This window comes from Bos indicus, chromosome 19 (assembly GCF_029378745.1).
Source record: "Bos indicus isolate NIAB-ARS_2022 breed Sahiwal x Tharparkar chromosome 19, NIAB-ARS_B.indTharparkar_mat_pri_1.0, whole genome shotgun sequence".
Taxonomy (NCBI): Eukaryota; Metazoa; Chordata; class Mammalia; order Artiodactyla; family Bovidae; genus Bos; species Bos indicus.
This window is the reverse complement of record NC_091778.1, coordinates 45,385,049-45,401,935: the sequence shown is the minus strand read 5'-3', so window position 1 is coordinate 45,401,935 and position 16,887 is coordinate 45,385,049. Positions and strand designations below refer to the sequence as shown.

The 16,887-nt window shown below is 52.7% G+C and overlaps 1 protein-coding gene across 1 annotated transcript; it reads right to left on the bottom strand.

The window, feature by feature from the left end:
- Positions 1–74: 74 nt before the first annotated feature.
- Positions 75–7,192, bottom strand: GRN (granulin precursor). The gene is made up of 13 exons (XM_019981984.2): positions 7,040–7,192; positions 4,195–4,339; positions 3,952–4,077; positions 3,750–3,834; positions 2,945–3,057; positions 2,711–2,846; positions 2,501–2,595; positions 2,140–2,263; positions 1,771–1,868; positions 1,434–1,679; positions 972–1,205; positions 638–868; positions 75–548 (listed from the first exon to the last, which is right to left on the bottom strand). Exons 2-13 carry the CDS (start codon positions 4,330–4,332, stop codon positions 411–413), a joined length of 1,764 nt encoding a protein of 587 aa, XP_019837543.2. The 5' UTR covers positions 4,333–4,339; positions 7,040–7,192; the 3' UTR covers positions 75–410.
- Positions 7,193–16,887: the final 9,695 nt, after the last annotated feature.

Genomic DNA, 16,887 nt, shown 5'->3' with positions numbered 1-16,887 from the left:
GTGGCCACTGGATGGGGACCCTGGCTCAGGGGCCCCCTAGGGGAGGGCAGGCAGAGTGGCCAAATCAGACACTGTTAAGAAAGTGTACAAACTTTATTGCAGCACGCACACACACACACATACACACGCACGCACACCCGTGGATAGGAAGAGCACCTGGCCACAGAGTTGACAGAAATTGGGGGAGGGGATGGCAGCTTGAAACGTGGCTTTTGCCACAGCCCCCCCCAACCACCACCTTGGCATAAGGGAGGCCTTAGATTGAGGCCCCACCTCCCAGGGTGATGGGGGACTCAGAAGGGGGTCTGGGAGAATGTGGTGGGGGAGAGGTGCTGGGGAGGCCTGAGCAGTGGGGACCCTCTGAGCAGGGTCCTGAGGGCTGCCAAGTGTCTTCAGTCCTCAGGCCCTCCTCACAGCAGCTGTCTCGGTGTCGGGTCCCTCCAAGGAGCGTCCCAGCGCAGGGCCTCCCGACGTAAGCACTTGGTCCCCCTGGCTGCACAGCGGAAGCCACTGGGACAGCAGTGATGCTTGTCCCCACAACAGGTGCCCTTGATGGTCAGAGTAGGGGGTGAGAGTTGGACGTGGCAGGACCCGGCCCAGGCCCTTACCCAGCCCCTGGGTGGGGGTTGGCACTGACCTTGCGGTAGGGGCAGCAGGCCCAGCCCCCCTGGCTGTCTGGGCAGCAGGTCTGGTTATCGTGGCAGAAGTGCCTCGCCCCACACTCCACGTTCCCCATGCCCACAGGAGGGCCGCTGGCCAGGCGGACGGCAGGGTGCACAGGGTCCACCTCCTTCTCACAGGATCGGGCCTTCACGTTGCAGGTGTAGCCAGCCGGGCAGCAGTGCTGGCGGTCCTCACAGCACACGGCCTGCGGGGGACAAAGGGGCCTGGCACACTCACCCCCACTAACGTCCCCTCCCACCTGAGACAGGGCCCCCGTCCTGACCAGGAGTGGGCAGGTGGGCACTCACGTGCGGCAACTTGCAGCAGGCCCAGGCCCCCCTCAGGCTCGGGCAGCAGGTCTGCCCCACCGGGCAGCTGGTGTGCTGGTCACAGCCCATGTCTCTGGGGTGGGACGGGGAGGCCCTGTGGGCAGGCACTTTGTCCAGTCCGGTCACCACCTGTTTCCCCCTCTTACAGTGCCTTCTGGCCACACACGTGTAGCCCTTCGGGCAGCAGTGCTGGTGGTCCGAGCAGCAGACAGCCTGGGGAGATGGCAGAAAAGGGTGGTCTAGGCAGCTACTCTGGGCCCTGAGCCCCTGCAACCTCCAACCTGACTCTCCTGCTCGGCTCCTCCAGCTGGGCATGACTGTGACTGAGCTGGGGTCCCCCGTGGGCTGGCAGAAGGTAGAAGAGCAAGGCAACAGGAGCCTGGCCATGTGCCCAGGCCAGGACACTGCCCCCTCCCCCAAATCATCCCCCTCCCCAGGCACCTCTGGAGCAGGACAGCAGGCCCACTCCCCAGACTTGAGTCGACAGCAGGTAGTGGAAGAAGGACAGCTGGTGACGTTATCACAGGGGACGTCCCCCTCCACGGCTCCGAGGTCCAGCAGGCTGAGGTGGGCTGGGGCTTTCTTCATCCACGGCACCTGGCGGGTCCCCTGCTCACACACACCCTTCTCTGTGTCACACCTAAACCCGGACGGGCAGCAGTGCACATGGTCCTCACAGCACACGGCCTAGGGTGGCGGGAGAGGGGATGGTGGGCCTGGGGGGACTGGCTGGTGGCTGCCCTCTGCTCAGCCCGGGCCACTCCCAACTCCTCGGTACCTGCACAAAAGGGCAGCAGCCCCAGGCCCCGGACTGTAGGCGGCAGCAGGTGTAGTCGTCTGGGCAGCTCACCTCCATGTCGCACTTGACATCCTGCACTGTGAGACAGGTGAGGCGGTGGGTCAGCAGTGGCACTGGGGACCCTTGGGGGTGCCCTCCCTCTGCCAGCTCCACAGTGAGAACCAGATGCGGAGGACGGAGGGTACGGCTCAGGCCACCCCTGGCAGTGATCCTAAGGCGAGGCCCAGTGTGGATGGAAGGGACTGTCCCTGCTTCAGCCCCTCCATGCATGTGGCAGTCAGTCCTCACCCCCATATCTGTTCACTCCTCATGGTGTAAGTAGAATGGGGTCTGCGGTCTCCCCGGTACCTGTGTGTGCGGGCAGCTTGGTGAGGAGGTCCGTAGCGTTCTCCTTGGAGAGGCACTTACTCTGGGTCAGGTCACACACAGTGTTCTGGGGGCAGCAGTGCAGGTGGTCGGAGCAGCAAATGGCCTGGGTGAGGGCAGGGTCTTTGGGATTTCCAGTCTCCCTGGTGCAGGGAGCAGCCAGGCTGACAGCAGGCACTTCCCCAAGTCTACCACTAGGGGGTGGCATGAGTCCTGAGCAGTCAGGCTCCCAGCTGCCAGCAAGCCAGCCCCACCCCCTGGAGTCACTGCTGGGTAGGTAGGTGGGTGTCCAGGCCAGGTGACTGCGGGCACACAGTCCAGCTGACTATAGCCCCTCACTTACATTGGGCATCGGGCAGCAGCCATACTTTCCAGTGGGCAGCTTGCAGCAGGTAGAACCATCGGGGCACTGGGACTGTCCATCTGGGCATAAGATCACTGGAAGGGGAAAGAAAGGTGAGGGGCAGCCAGAGTGGAGGGGACAGTCTCTTCAGCTCTCTCCAGCTAGGAGTTAGAAAAGGTCTCTCTTCACCCCAGACTCATACCTCCTTACCTGAACTTTTAGTCTTGTGTGCAGGCATCTTCTTAGCCAGGGGGTGGGTGCCTGTGGCCGAGAGACAGCGGCCACGAGCCAGGTCACAGGACGTGCCATGGGGGCAGCAGTGTATCTTGTCTTCACAGCAAGAAGCCTGAGAAGAGATGGCCCTGACTCTGTCTTTGCTCCCTCCACCCCTTCCTCTGCCCACACTGCCTTCCCCCGCCACCCTCCATCTTCCCAAAGTTGTACCTGGGGCATGGGGCAGCATCCCCAGGAGCCATCAGGCATGGTGCAGCACGTGGAGGAGTTGGGGCACTGGAACTGTTTGTCGGGGCACTGGACGGCATCCAGGGGCTTGGTATCTGTAGACGGGATGACCCAGGACTCCGCCCAGTCAGTGACTGTCATTCCCCCCATCACTCAAGGAGCTGCTGGCACCAGTGCCTTCCAGCCCAGCTACAGGAGGATTCAGGGGCTGGCACTAGGGCTCAGGGCTCCCCCGGCTCTCTTAACTCACTCTCCCCCAGGCCAGTCCTTGTGCCAGCAATATGCCTCAGGGCAAGGACATCCACTGACTGGGTAGGCATTAAACCAGTGCAGCTTTTGGACTTTCCTGGAGTCCAGTGGTTAAGACTTCACCTTACAATGCAGGGGCTGTGGGGTGATCCCTGGTCAGGGGGCTAAGATCCCACATGCCTCAAACCAAGCAAAACCAAAATAATATAAATCAGAAACAATATTATAACAAATTCAATAAAGATTTTAAAAACGGTCCATGTCAAAAAAAATCTTAAAAAAAACCCCAAAAAACAGTTCAACTTGGCCTGTCCTCACCCCCACAGTGCTTGGTCCTGGGCCTGGGGTCTTGCATTCTCTTCTGACCCCTACGCGCCCCTCTGTCCAGAGCAGGGTGTGGAGGGGTGTTGCTTAGTACAGATGTCATACACATGAGGGCACAAAGGCAGGAATCAAGGTCACTCTGCTGGCTGGGTCCTGGATGCTCCAGATTCTTCTGCTCCCACCTCCCTGCCCTCCTCCTCCACCTCTGCCGCACCTGATCTTTGGAAGCAGGACCGCCCGTCAGCGTTGCAGTGGAAGCCCCGGGGGCAACAGTGGCGGCCATCCCCACATGACACAGCCTATGGGACACAGAAGTGCCTTGGTTACCGAGGCCCATTTCCCTGGGAGGGTGGGAGAGTGCAGGAAAAGTGTAAATGCAGACCCAAGCTTCTCCATAGACCTAATGGCACCCTCACCTCTGGGAACGGGCAGCAGCTGGAGGTCCCTGAGACAGTGAGGATGCAGGAGTAGCCAGGAGCGCAGTGGCCATCGGCCTGGCAGGGTCGGCCCAGACGCTGGCTCAGCACAGACGGCTGCTGGTCCTGGGAAGCGAGACGAGGAGATAAATCGAAGGACCTGAGCTTGGCCCGCTCCTATAGCCAATCCAAGAGGCCGGATCCCAGGCTGCCAGCTCTTTGCCTGGGCCATAGGGCACTCACCTGAACGGGATTGCAGCAGCTGTAGGTGGCTCCATTCGGGTCCAGGCAGCAGGCCACAGGGCAGAGCTGACCGTCTGGGCACTGTGTTCCAACCACCAGCCCTGTCACTAAGGCCACCCAGCTCACCAAAGTCCACATGGTCCACCTGCAAAGTGCCAAGAGGCATTTGGCAACTGGCTTAAGCCGAGGTCGCCCTTGATTCTGGGACCAGTCACTCCCCCCTGCGAAGGCCCGGGACCATCTGAGCCTCCACAACAACAGCCTGTCCGGGCAGGAAGAAAGATGCAGGGCTTGAGGCTCAGCTTCCTACGTGTGTCCTGTGCGGGGGTCACACATGCACCAGCGAGTGTACATCCATGAGCATGAATGCTGGCGTGAGTACGTGTGTGAATCTGTGTCCCCAATACATGGCCTAACAGTTGAATCTCTGTGGCTGAGTGTGTGCAGATGTGGGTATGTGAGAGTCCGGAAGACCTGTGGGTTTTGTGGGCCTGAGCTGTGGGGACGTAAGCCACCTCCATGGGGGTGGGAAAGACATCAGTTGCCCTAGGAAGACAGAACTGAAGTCTCCCCTTGAAGGAAAGCCAGGGTTTCACTTCCCAAGCCAGCCCCTCCAGTTGCCTTCTTACCCAGTGCTGTGTTCACACCTGCCCTCTGCTAAGGCCTGTTGGCAGGGGAGGGGAGGTCACATGATGACATGATCAACCACGGGGTTGAGAAAGTTGTGAAAAAGGAAGTATGATGTTGACGGAGTCTGGGCTGCCTTCCCCAAAGGCCAGCCACCATGTGCCTGCTGACTGTCCCCTCCCCATCCAAAGGAGACACACAGGCTTGGTCAACCTTTGGGGCACCTGTGTTCCATGGGCCCCCAATACCACCAGGCCCTTTCTTTTTTAAAATTTTTTTAATTAAAAAAATTGTGGGGCCATGCCCATGCAGCATGTTGGTTCTTAGTTCCCTGATCAGGGACTGAACCCATGCCCCCTACATTGGGAGCTCGGAGTCTTAACCACCAGACTGCCAGGGAAGCCCCACACCAGGCCCTTTCAGGATCTTCAAACATACCCACCACCCTTCCCCTCTACCTCTCTCTATCCTGGAGCAGAAACCCAGCTGCATGTAGAGAGCTCAACGTGTGCCCACCAGGCTGCCATCTGCATCAGCAGAAGGAAGCAAGCCTCATTCTCTGAAGGGGAGTGGCCTTTCACTTCCTGAACAACTCTTCCCCCAAGCTCAGCCAGCCCTGCTAGTTTAATGGGGCAGGCCCAGGAGATCTTACCCTGTCTAGAAGGGCCAAAACAGTCATGTATGCTGAACCTTTTAGAAGCCAGTGACAACATTCTATGTATTTTCTTTTCTTTTTCTGTAACAACCATCCAAAGTGAGGCTCAGAGATAGGAAGTAACCCGCCCATGTCATATATCAAGACATAGAGATGACAGGCTCTGATGGCTCCAGAGTATATTGCACCTGGGTTCACAAGTGGTACCATGGACAGTGCATGGGAATGGACCCCCCCAAACCCAAGGAGGATAGAGGCCTGGTGTCCAAGCAGAGAAGAGGGATAGAAATGTTTCTCTGGGCAAGTGGACTGGACCCAGACAGAAATGTGGGGGTACAGGGGCTGTCTGGATACTGCACATGAGTGCTAGAAGGAAGGCCTCAGAAGTTGCTTCCTGTCTTTAGGCCTCAGTTCTCAGTGTGGACACTGCACACTTTGTGTGGCAGGGAATAGCACACACAGGGTCACTCACATCCTCTTTCCCTCACCTGGCTTTCCTCACTGCCCTCTCTCCAACTCAAAGACCATCCCCAGGAGCTTATCTCCTGTACAGGTGAGGCTGAAGAAGACTGGTCCTGGACCTTGGCCCCTTTCACTCTCTTCCCCAATGCCTACAGCTCCCTGGAAAGGGAGCTGGCCGCCCTGCTTTTTAGGAGTCCAACCATAACCCTCTGCAGGCTCGCTGGGCTGCCCTGGCCAGAAGGAATGCCTGTCTGCACACATCTCTGACTACTCAGCACCCTAGTGATTCATTTAGGTACATCCTCCTTCCTGGGTATCCTGAGGTTCGGAATAGTGTACACTTCTACTGAATACACATGTACGCACACGCGCAAAAACACACACTCCGGACTAGAATGGGGAAGAGGGAACCCAATTCATCTCAGTAGGGTTCCAAGTGGTGACCTCTCACCCCCACCCGACACTGCCACTACAGAGAGGGAGGACAGGAGCCTCTTCAAGCCCCCAGCTCCGTCATCTTCCACTAGGTGGCAGCCCCCCACTTCGAGTGCCAGGAGAAAGATTTCCCAAAAGGTGAGCCAACCCAACAGCGGAGAGAGCAGGAAAAAGTGGCCGGGGGAGGCGGAAGTTAGCCCCACGAGAGGAAGTTAGAGAGAGTCAGACACGACCCAGGGGTTCAATCACCACTCCCGAGTCCCTGCTGTCTTTGAGGAGGCCAGGGTCTCAAGCCCCACTCCCAGCCCTCTGAGCTCCGGGGCCGGGGCGGGCGCCTCGCTTGTTGCCAGCCGCAGCGGGGACTGCCCACCAGCACCACTGCCAGCACCTGCCGACGGGGGCGGAGTCGACTCAAGAACAGTGATCTCTGCTTTGGGAGAAGGGGCTGCAGCTTCCAGGGGTGCTCGAGAGAGAGAGAGCCCCTTCTAATGGGGGTCACTGCAATTACCGTTTACTCCCACCACCCATAAAACTCCCTCCAATGCATCGGAGTTTCTATAAGGGAATCTTTTTTTGTATCCCCGCTGAAACTCCAGAGGAGCCCCATCTCCCATGTCCTCCAGGCTGGGCCCCTGGGAAGGAGCAAGCGAAGTCCACCCTCCTTACCTGCGTCGGGGTCCGCGATCTCTGGGTAGCAGCGGTCAGGCAGCTCATCCACTTGGGCCACTCGGCTCGATGGCCCACCCACCTCAATTTCCATTGGTCAGGTGTCCGGAATGTCGCACTCCCATTGGCTACTGGTCGACGTAAAGGCGGGGCCAACCTGGAATCCTGTGTTTCTTTTCCTACTCAATTCACTCCCCTCCCTCTTTCCTCTCTCTCCCCAACCCCCCATTTCTAGGGATCATGTGATTGGAGAATCATGTGACGCCCTGGGCCGGCTCAGCCTGCTTGCGGGTGCCCGCTGCCTTCTGTTAACCCATCCCGAGAGTCAGCTCCTTTTCGGGGACATTGAGAGCCAAGAGATCTGTCCCGTAATGGGTGCGTTCAAGAGCGTTTAAGGGGTGTCTCTTGGATTTAGAACATTTGTGCATCCTGTCTCTATTCTGTTCATCCCATGCAGATTTAATGCTCAGCAGCCGGGCCCCAAAGAGGACTGAAGGAGAGTTGTGAGGGCAAGGATAAACAGACCTCAGGCCCTTTCCTCAAGGTGCTCACAGCAGGGGATGGGGAGGGGGTTGGAGAATCGGGTTCCAGGTGCTCCAGGTGTGTGTAGAGAAGACGTAGTAGGTTAGATCTGAGCAGGAAAAAAGTGCCACCTTGGGGGCACTTTTTGAAGCTGAGTCTGGGAGGATTATAAGTGGCAAGTGGAGAGGGGTTGGAGAAGGGGCTAGACCAGCGGGTATTGGGAAAAGCATTAGAAAACCAGATGGAAGGGCAGCCTTGGGCAGGGATTGAATGCCAGGTTCAGTGGAGTGGACTTGTGGAGTTGCTGGGTGTGTGGCACCAGCCTGGGCTGACTGTGGGTGTGGGTGCATACCGGAAGTAGCTCCTTAGTTTCAGCCAAGCCCTACCTTTCAGGAACTGACTTGTTGATGTGTGTGTGTGCGCGCGCGCGTGTGTACTCAGTCGTATCCGACTCTGCGACCCCATAAACTATATAGCCCACAAGTCTCCTCTGTCCATGGAATTTTCCAGGCAAGAATATAGGAGTGGATTGCCATTCCCTTCTCCAGGAATGAAACCGCAGTCTCCTGCATCTCCTGCATTGCAAGCAGATTCTTTACCACTGAGCCACCAGGGAAGCCCCAAAGTGAAAGTGTTAGTCGCTCAGTTGTGTCCGACTTTTTGCGACCCCATGGACTGTAGCTTTCTAGGCTCTTCTGTCCATGTAATTCTCCAGGAAAAAATACTGGAGTGGGTAGGGGATCCTTCTCTAGGGGATCTTCTCAACTCAGGGATCAAACCCATGTCTTGCACATTGCAGGCAGATTCTTTACCATCTTAGCCATCAGGGAAGCCAGTGAGGGAGAGAAAATAAACCACACAGAACAGATTCACCAGTAGCAGGAGCTAGAGTGCTCGGTGCCCTTTATGGGGCCTGGCCCAGGCAGAGATGGGTGATGGGAGATGTACCAGGAGATACTAAAGGAAGCCTGATGCCGTAACTTGGAGGAAGGGCAGTGTTTGGTTGCCAAGTGGATGGGAAGCACTGTAGGTTAAGCAGAGAGCTTGGGGTGCGGGTGAGACTGGGGTTGGGAACAAACAGGCAAACTCAGGGGTGGTGGGAGTCTGTGTAGGGAAGAAGTGGCAGAGTTGAGGAACTGTGTAACAGCGGTGCTCAGCCTGGGCCTGCAGAGGGTCCAAAAGGTGGATAAGGATCCTGCTGAGAATCAGGACTATTCTGTATACTGGTGACTGTATGCTTATTCTCATATATCCATATGCTTCTATGGACACAGCAAGCACAGATACACAAATACCATGCAATGTTTGGCAAATCAATACATGAACCTATAATCATGACTACACGGAACCAGAAAAAAAATACACAAAGAGGGAAAAAAAAACAACACCTAGAATGACTGAAACAAATATCACAAAATCCATAACAGAGTGATTTGCCCACTGGGGATATTAGGCAGTGTTTGGAGACATTCTAAATTGTCACAGTTGCGGAGAGATGCTACTGGCATCTAGTGGGCAGGACACAGGGATGTTCTGAACAGCCTACAGTGCACAGGATGGCCCCCACAACAAGGACTGAAAGTGTTAGTTGCTCAGCTGTGTCCGACTCTTTGTGATCCCATGGACTGTGGCCCCCCAGGCTCCTCTGTCCATGGGATTTTCCAGGCAAGAATACTGGAGTGGGTTGCTATGCCCTTCTCCAGTGGATCTTCCAGCCCAGGGATCGAACCCAGGTCTCCTGCATTGCAGGCAGATTCTTTACCATCTAAGCCACCAGGGAAGAACAACAAAATGTCAGGTGTGCTGAGGCTAAGAAACCCTCTCTGAAGGATCATAAATGTTCTCCATGAAAGCACTAGTGTCCCTCATGCAGTGCTTCTTTTATTTTATATACTTTTAATAAATGCTGTCACCTGACTTCCCAGCAACGGTAGATTACCGAAAGATCAGGGGATTTATGCGTTGAAGTTTTTTAGAAGCAGTCACTTGCAGTTTAGCAAGGATTAAAAGCATTCAATAGGAAAAAGTACAAAAAGCAGCCTGAAGAACTTAGAAGCCAAATGTCCTGGGGACATTGAGTTTAGGGACAAACAGTCCTGGTCAACTCAATGGATCTTATGCCGCTCTTAAAGAATGGTAATTAACAGTTAAGGTACGAGCCTGAGCAGTTAGGAGAGTTTTAGTCATATGCAGTTACTTTGATTACTGTGGCAAAGAAACATAAGATATTTACTTAAAGTATCTTTACTAAAGGTCTTGTCAAAATGGATGCAGCGAACCTCCACGTCAGTGGAGAGGGTACAGTTCCCCCAAAGACTGAAAAAAAATCTCTCCCACATTCCTCAACAAACACGCATGTCCTTAAACCTCCCAAGTCAGGAATCTCTCTCCCTCTGCTTTTTGCTTTTAAGGAGGAAGCGTCATTTTGTGAACAGGGTAGACTGAGAAGAAGCAAAAATTTCCAGGGTCACAGAAAGATTTGATATCAAAAGGTCCATCCCTTTTTACCCTATTCCCTGACTCCTCCCAGGTTCCTTTGGTCAGGCCTTTTGATTTTTTATTTTGATAGAATCAACTGGCTGTAAATATGAGGAATGGACTCTAGACAATTAGTTCTATTGTATTGAGGTATAGGTCCATCCTTAAGGTCAGTATTACACTGTCTTAATTGCTATAGCTTTGTAGCAAATTTTGAAATGAGGAGAAGTAGGAGTCCTCTAACTTCTTTTTCAAGATTATCTTGGCTATTCTAAGCCTCCTGAATTTCTGTGTGAAATTTAGAATCTGTTTCTGCAAAGACAGCTGAGATTCTGACAGAGAATACACTGTATTTGGGGTATATTACCATCTTAACAATATTAAGTTATTAAATCTTCCTGCCCATGAACATGAGATGTCTTTTGACTTATTTATCAGTTTCTTTCTGACAATTGCCAAGTATTCCACACTATAGGTGTTACATGTTTATTTAACTAGTCTCTCTTTTTTAAGTTTTTTTGGCCACTCCATGTGGCTTGTGGGAACTTAGTTTCCCAATCAGGGATCAAACCCATGCTCCCTGCAATGGAAACACAGAGTCTTAACCATTGGACTACCAAGGAATTCCCTTAAACAGTGTCACTGTGGACTTTTATGTGTTTCCAATTTTTGCGGTTACAAATTATTATACAACGAATATTTCTGAACATGGGTCTGAGTACACATATGGGGGTTAAATTCCTAAAACTAACATTTTTAGGAATGTTAACTTGTTAACGTTGCTGGCTACCTGAATATGCACATTTGAAACGTTTATGCCTAAGCCTCAACATTTTCCAGTGTACACTCCTAGGCTCAGTATTTGGGGGAACTTTTTTCCCATATACTCGCTAACGTTGGATGTGCGTGTGTGGGGTGCTAAGTCACTTCAGTCATGTTCTTCTCTTTGCGAGCCTATGGACTGTAGCCTGCCAGGCTCCTCTGTCGATGGGATTCTGAGGCAAGAATACGGGAGTAGGTTGCCATCCCCTCCTTCAGGGCATCTTCCTGACCCAGGAAATCAAAAAAATTTTTGCCAATCTAATGACGGAGGATATTTCATGGTTGTTTTATCTGCATCTCCTTGATCTCTAGGGAAGCTGAGCATTTTTATATATGTTTATTCTGCACGTGTATTTCTTCTGTGAAATGCCTGTTCTTATCCATGTTAGTCAGGGTTCTCCAAAGAAACAGAACCAGTTGATGTGTGTATAGAAAAAGATTTATTAAAAGGAACTGGCTCACATGGTTCAGGAAGCTAGTGAGTCCAGAATCCACAGTGTGAACCAGCAGACTGGAGATTCAGAAGAGCCGATGGAGCAGAGGAAGGCTGAAGACAGTTGCTGGAGAAATTCCTCTTACCAGGAGGGGCCAGTCTTTTTGTTCAATTCAGGCCTTTACCTGATTGGATGAGACCCACCCACATTATGGAGGGCAATTTGCTAAAGCCAAAATACAGTGATTTAGATGTTGAAGTGAAAGTGAAAATCACTCAGTCGCATCAACTTTTTATGACCCCTTGAACTATACAGTCCATGAAATTCTCCAGGCCAGAATATGGGAGTGGGTAGCCTTTCCCTTCTCCAGGGGATCTGCCCAACCCAGGGATCGAACCCAGGTCTCCCACATTGCAGGCAGATTCTTTACCCACAGAGCCACAAGGGAAGCCCGATTTAGATGTTAATCTCATCCGAAACACCTGCCATGTTGACACACAAAACTAGTCATCACACGATGGATTCACAGATACGGAGAACAACCGAGTGGTCATCAGTGGGGAGAGGAAAAGGGAAAGGACAATATAGGGGATTAAGAGGTGCAAACATAAAATAATCTACAAGGACATAATGTACAACACAGAAGATATAGCTAATATTTAAAAAAAAATACTTTATTTTGGGCTGTGCTAGGTCTGCAGGTTACAGAGATCAGAGACTATTCTCTAGTTACAGTACACAGGCTTCTCATTGTGGCGGCTTCTCTTCTTGTGGAGCAAGGCTCTTGGGCACACGGGCTTCAGTGGTTGCAGCTCGTGAGCTTTGTAGTTGCGGCTCCAGGGCCCCAGAGCAGAGACTCAGTAGTTGTGGTGCCCAGGCTTAGTTGCTCCGCCGCATGTGGGATCTTCCCAGTTCAGGGATCAAACTCGTGTCCGAATTTGATCAAGCTCATGTCAAATCCACATTGGTAGGCAGGTTCTATACCACTGAGCCACCAGGAAGGCCCCCAAATATTTCATAATAACTGTAAATGAAGTATAACCTTCCAAAACTGTGAATCACTACATTGTATACCTGAGCGCCAAAGAATTGATGCTTTTGAACTGTGGTGTTGGAGAAGACTCTTGCGAGTCCCTTGGACTGCAAGGAGATCCAACCAGTCCATCCTAAAGGAGACTAGTCCTGGGTGTTCATTGGAAGGACTGATGCTGAGGCTGAAACTCCAATATTTTGGCCACCTCATGCGAAGAGTTGACTCATTGGAAAAGACCCTGATGCTGGGAGGGACTGGGGGCAGGAGGAGAAGGGGACGACAGAGGATGAGATGACTGGATGGCATCACCGACTGGATGGACGTGAGTTTGAGTGAACTCCGGGAGTTGGTGACAGACAGGGAGGCCTGGCGTGCTGCGATTCATGGGGTCGCAAAGAGTCGGACATGACTGAGCGACTGAACTGAACTGATACCTGTAACTTACATGATATTGTACATCAACGGTAGTTCAATAATAAATAAACTAACCATCACATTATCCTTTGTTCGTTTTTCTCCCATGTTTCTCTTTTGCTCACTGAACTGCGGGAGTTTCGTTTATAATCTGGATGTTATATGCGTTGCACACATCTCTTCCCAGTCTGTCATTTGTCTTTTATCTTTGTTTTTGGTGTCTTTTGTGGTCAGAAGTCGTGTTGTTATGTCATCTGAAATCTAGCAATCGATCTTTTCCTTTGTGGCTTCTCCCTCCCCACCACCCCCTACTTGCTTAAGAAGTTAGAAATATGTTCTTCCTGCTGTAGTCCCACCTCAAATGCCAGCACTGCCCTTGACTGAGGCACCACAGGGACAGGAGATCCCTGTGATCAGACACAAAGAAAAGCCTGGATGTGACTCTGGCTAAGAAGTCCCTCCGGCTCAGCCCCAAGGCTGCTTTCAGAGGTGGTGGTCTGGATACAGGGTCGGACAGCATCCCTTTCTCTCCCTCCTTTTGCTACTCTCAGCCTCTCTCCAATTCTGCCCATCACCCCTTCAGGATTTTCTTCATTCAGACTTCCAGTTCTGCCCCACAGCCGCCCCAGAGCAGGGGCCTTTCCCCGCAGGATTGTTTTTTTATTTAATTTATTAATCTTTGGCTGTGCTGAGTCTTTGTTACTTCTCAGACGTTTCTCTAGTTGTGGTAGCCGGGGCTAGTCTTTAGTTGTCATCTGTAGGTTCCTCATTACAGTGGCTTCTCTTATTGCAGAATATGCGCTCTAGGGCATGCAGGCTTGAGTAGTTATGGCTCCCGGGCTCCAGGGCACAGGCTCCGTAGCTGTGGTGCACTGTTGTAATTGCTCAAGCCATGTGGGATATTCCCAGATCAGGGATCAAACCTGCGTCTCCTGCGTTAGCAAGCAGGTTCTTTACCACTGAGCCACCAGGGAAGCCCCCCACCAAGATCTTGAGTTGTGCAATAAAACATCAGATGCCTTGTTAAATTTGAATTCCAGATTAAAGACACACTTTTTAAGCATAAGTATGTCCCATGCAATATTTGACATGTGTGTGTGTTAGCTGCTCAGTCATGTCTGACTCTTTGCAAGACCACGGACTGTAGCTCACCAGGCTCCTCTACCCATGGGATTCCCAGGCAAGAATACTGGAATGGGTTGCCATTCCCTTCTGCAGGGGATCTTCCTGACCCAGGGATTGAACCCAGGTCTCCCACATTACTGGCAGATTCTTTACCATCTGAGCCATCAGGGAAGCCTTATTCGACACATACTTACACTTAAAAATTATTCCTTGGGAGTTCTCTGGGTTCAATCCTTGGTCAGGTAGCTGAGATCCCACAAGTTGTGTGGGGCTGTGGCTAAAAAACATTTTATCCCTTGTGTTTCTGAAATGCAGATTTGACTGGGCATCTTGTATTTTTATTTCCTAAATCTGTCAGCCCTGAACAGTGAGGCCTGGGTAAGGGCATAGAAATGGCCTCTGTCTCACACACACCTACTCCTTCCTTCCCTTTCCTGCCTGAGTCACCTTAGGGTGAGCAATTGTTGCCCAGTTCCTGTGGCGCCGGCCCTCATCATGGGGCACCTGACTGGTGTCTGTAGGGCTCAGCTTGGCCCTCCAGCCTAGCTGGGTAGGTGTGGGGGAGGGGAGGCAGGAACTGGCCAGCACCCAGGCCCAAGTCTGTGGCGGGATAGTTGGCAATAGAGGCGCCAGATCTGGACTCCTGCCCGAGCAGAGGCCCTGAACTTGCCCAGTGCCAGTGGGCAGGGCACTTCCCTTGTTGTTTTTTAATCCATGACTATTTTTTAACAAAGTATAACATGCAAATAAATTATAGTCAAGTTATAACACAAAGCAGCACTCTTTTTTTGGCTGTGCCGCACACCTGCAGGATCTTAGTTCCCCGACCCAGGTTCCCTGCAGTGGAAGCTCAGAGTCCTAACCACTAGACCACCAGGGAAGGCCCCACACGAAACAGCATTGCTATCCTCTCTTTTCCCACCCCAGACTTCCACTTTCAAATCCTCTAACAGTTGCTTCTGTGATTTTCCCCTGTGTGCTTGTATATGAGTTCTTAATTTTTCTTTGGCCTCAATGTGCTCATCTGGGCAGTGAGTGAGCATTGCCCTGCCCTCTGTCAGTTAGGAGATTCAGAGTCTACACAGGGTGGTGGCTTCTCCACCTGGCCCCGGGGTGGGGTGGAGGGGTAGGACCACCCCTCTGTGCAGGCAGGCTGATACTGATACCTTTAAATCCAGCTCTCGGGACACAGGATGCAGGGTAGGGATACAGAGGGAGAGAAGGGAAGGAAGCAGGAAAGGAAGGCAGCTATGGGAAGTCGATTACTTGGCTTTGCAGAGGCCCTGGATGGAGGGAGCTTCAGGGATCCTCTGGCCCAGGGTTCACAGCTCGAGCGCCTGTCACTCAAGGAGCTTCAGCAGCAGCAGAGGGCTGAGGTGCAGGTCTGAGAGCCCCTCATCTCACCAGACACCCTTTTGATGCAATGAAGAACCAGTGAGGACATTCTCTTCTAGTCCCGTTTCCTCTTATAAGCTGTGTGACTTGGCTTAACCTCTCTGCCTCAGCGTCATGGTCTGTACATTGAGGACATCGACCACTTCCCTCCCCATGAGGTATTGTCCGAGGAGCCCTCAGCGTGGGGCCTGAGCCATGAATATGCTCAGTTCACGAAGCTGCCACTGTAACGGAGATACTTCCCCTTGGACCCTCTCAGGCCCCGCTCCCCCGCAACACACACACACCTTAGCATGGGCAGCTGCCCACCCATCCTTCAGCCCACCTCACCCTCTCCTTCCAGGTATCTTTCTTCCCAGAAATTCACCTGGATCCCCCACATGCCTGGCTGCACCCCATGGCATCCTCTTGGTCCAGGGTCCAGGACCCTGTCCAATAGGGGCTCTTTGCACCTTGTCCATTTCAGACTCCTGAGAAGGGCATCCCTCAGGCTGAAACCATCAGGATCTCTCAGCCAGACCAGGATGGAGGGGGCAGAGGAAGTATCAGCCCCTCAGGAACGGGGTCCGGACAGAGAGACACGGGGTAGGGTGAGCTGGGCTGACTTCTCCCATCAGGACGTGGAGTCAGCACCCAGCTTCTGAGGGAGAGGAGGGCACCTTCCCAGGTAAAGTTTGTTTCTAACGTGCTGAGAGCAGGGGGGTGACCTGGAGAAGAACTTCCTGGTTGAGGCAAGGACTGACCTCTGCGACTCTCCAGGAAGCCAGAGTGGTGTCCGGGAGAGGCAGGTGCCCGGGGCCAGAGATGGGAATTAGCTTTTTCGGGAAACCTGGGTGGTGGCCTGGGATTGGGACAGCAGGACCTCATCTTTGCCTGTTGATCTCAAGTTCCAGCTCAGCCTCTTGCCAGCTGGGTGACTTTGGCTTATTTCTTTGACCCCAAATGCCTTCATCTATCAAATGGAGTAATCGTAATTACCTGCCAGGGCTTCGAGAGAATGGAACGTGCTCACAGACGTATGAAAATTGCCAAGCACACAGTCGTCCTTTATAAGCTGTCATCTCCTTCTCCACAACTCCTATGCTTGAGAGAATTCTGATTAAAGCACATTTATTCAGGACTAAAATTTGTTTTCCAAATAAAATGTACAAAATCACAGAACTCCCTGGAGGTCCAGTGGTTAGGACTCCATGCTTTTACTGCTGAGGGCCCAGGTTCGATCTCTGGTCAGGGAACTATGATCCCATCAGCTGCTCAGCATGACCCAAACAAGAAACAAACAAAAATTACAAAATCAACAATGTAAAAATCTGACGCCACTCAAGTGAAAAAGAAAACATCCAGCCAAACCTAAGACAGAGGCTAAGGTTCCACCAAACCCTTCCGAAGCTCCTTCAGGGTGACTGCCCTGCACCCACATCTAAGGACACCCCACCCCTCCCCTGGAAGGCTTGGGAAAGGCTGGGCAACAATGGTGGTCTGGCCAGAGTTATGCCTCCCTGTGGGTACAGGGAGAAACTTTCCCCACCTGGTGCCTTTTTCTGAACTTGAGAATGCCCTGGGGGCAGCTGTGGCCCTGAGTGGTTGCTTCACTGCCTGTGGACTCCCAGACTTGGCTCCTAGCT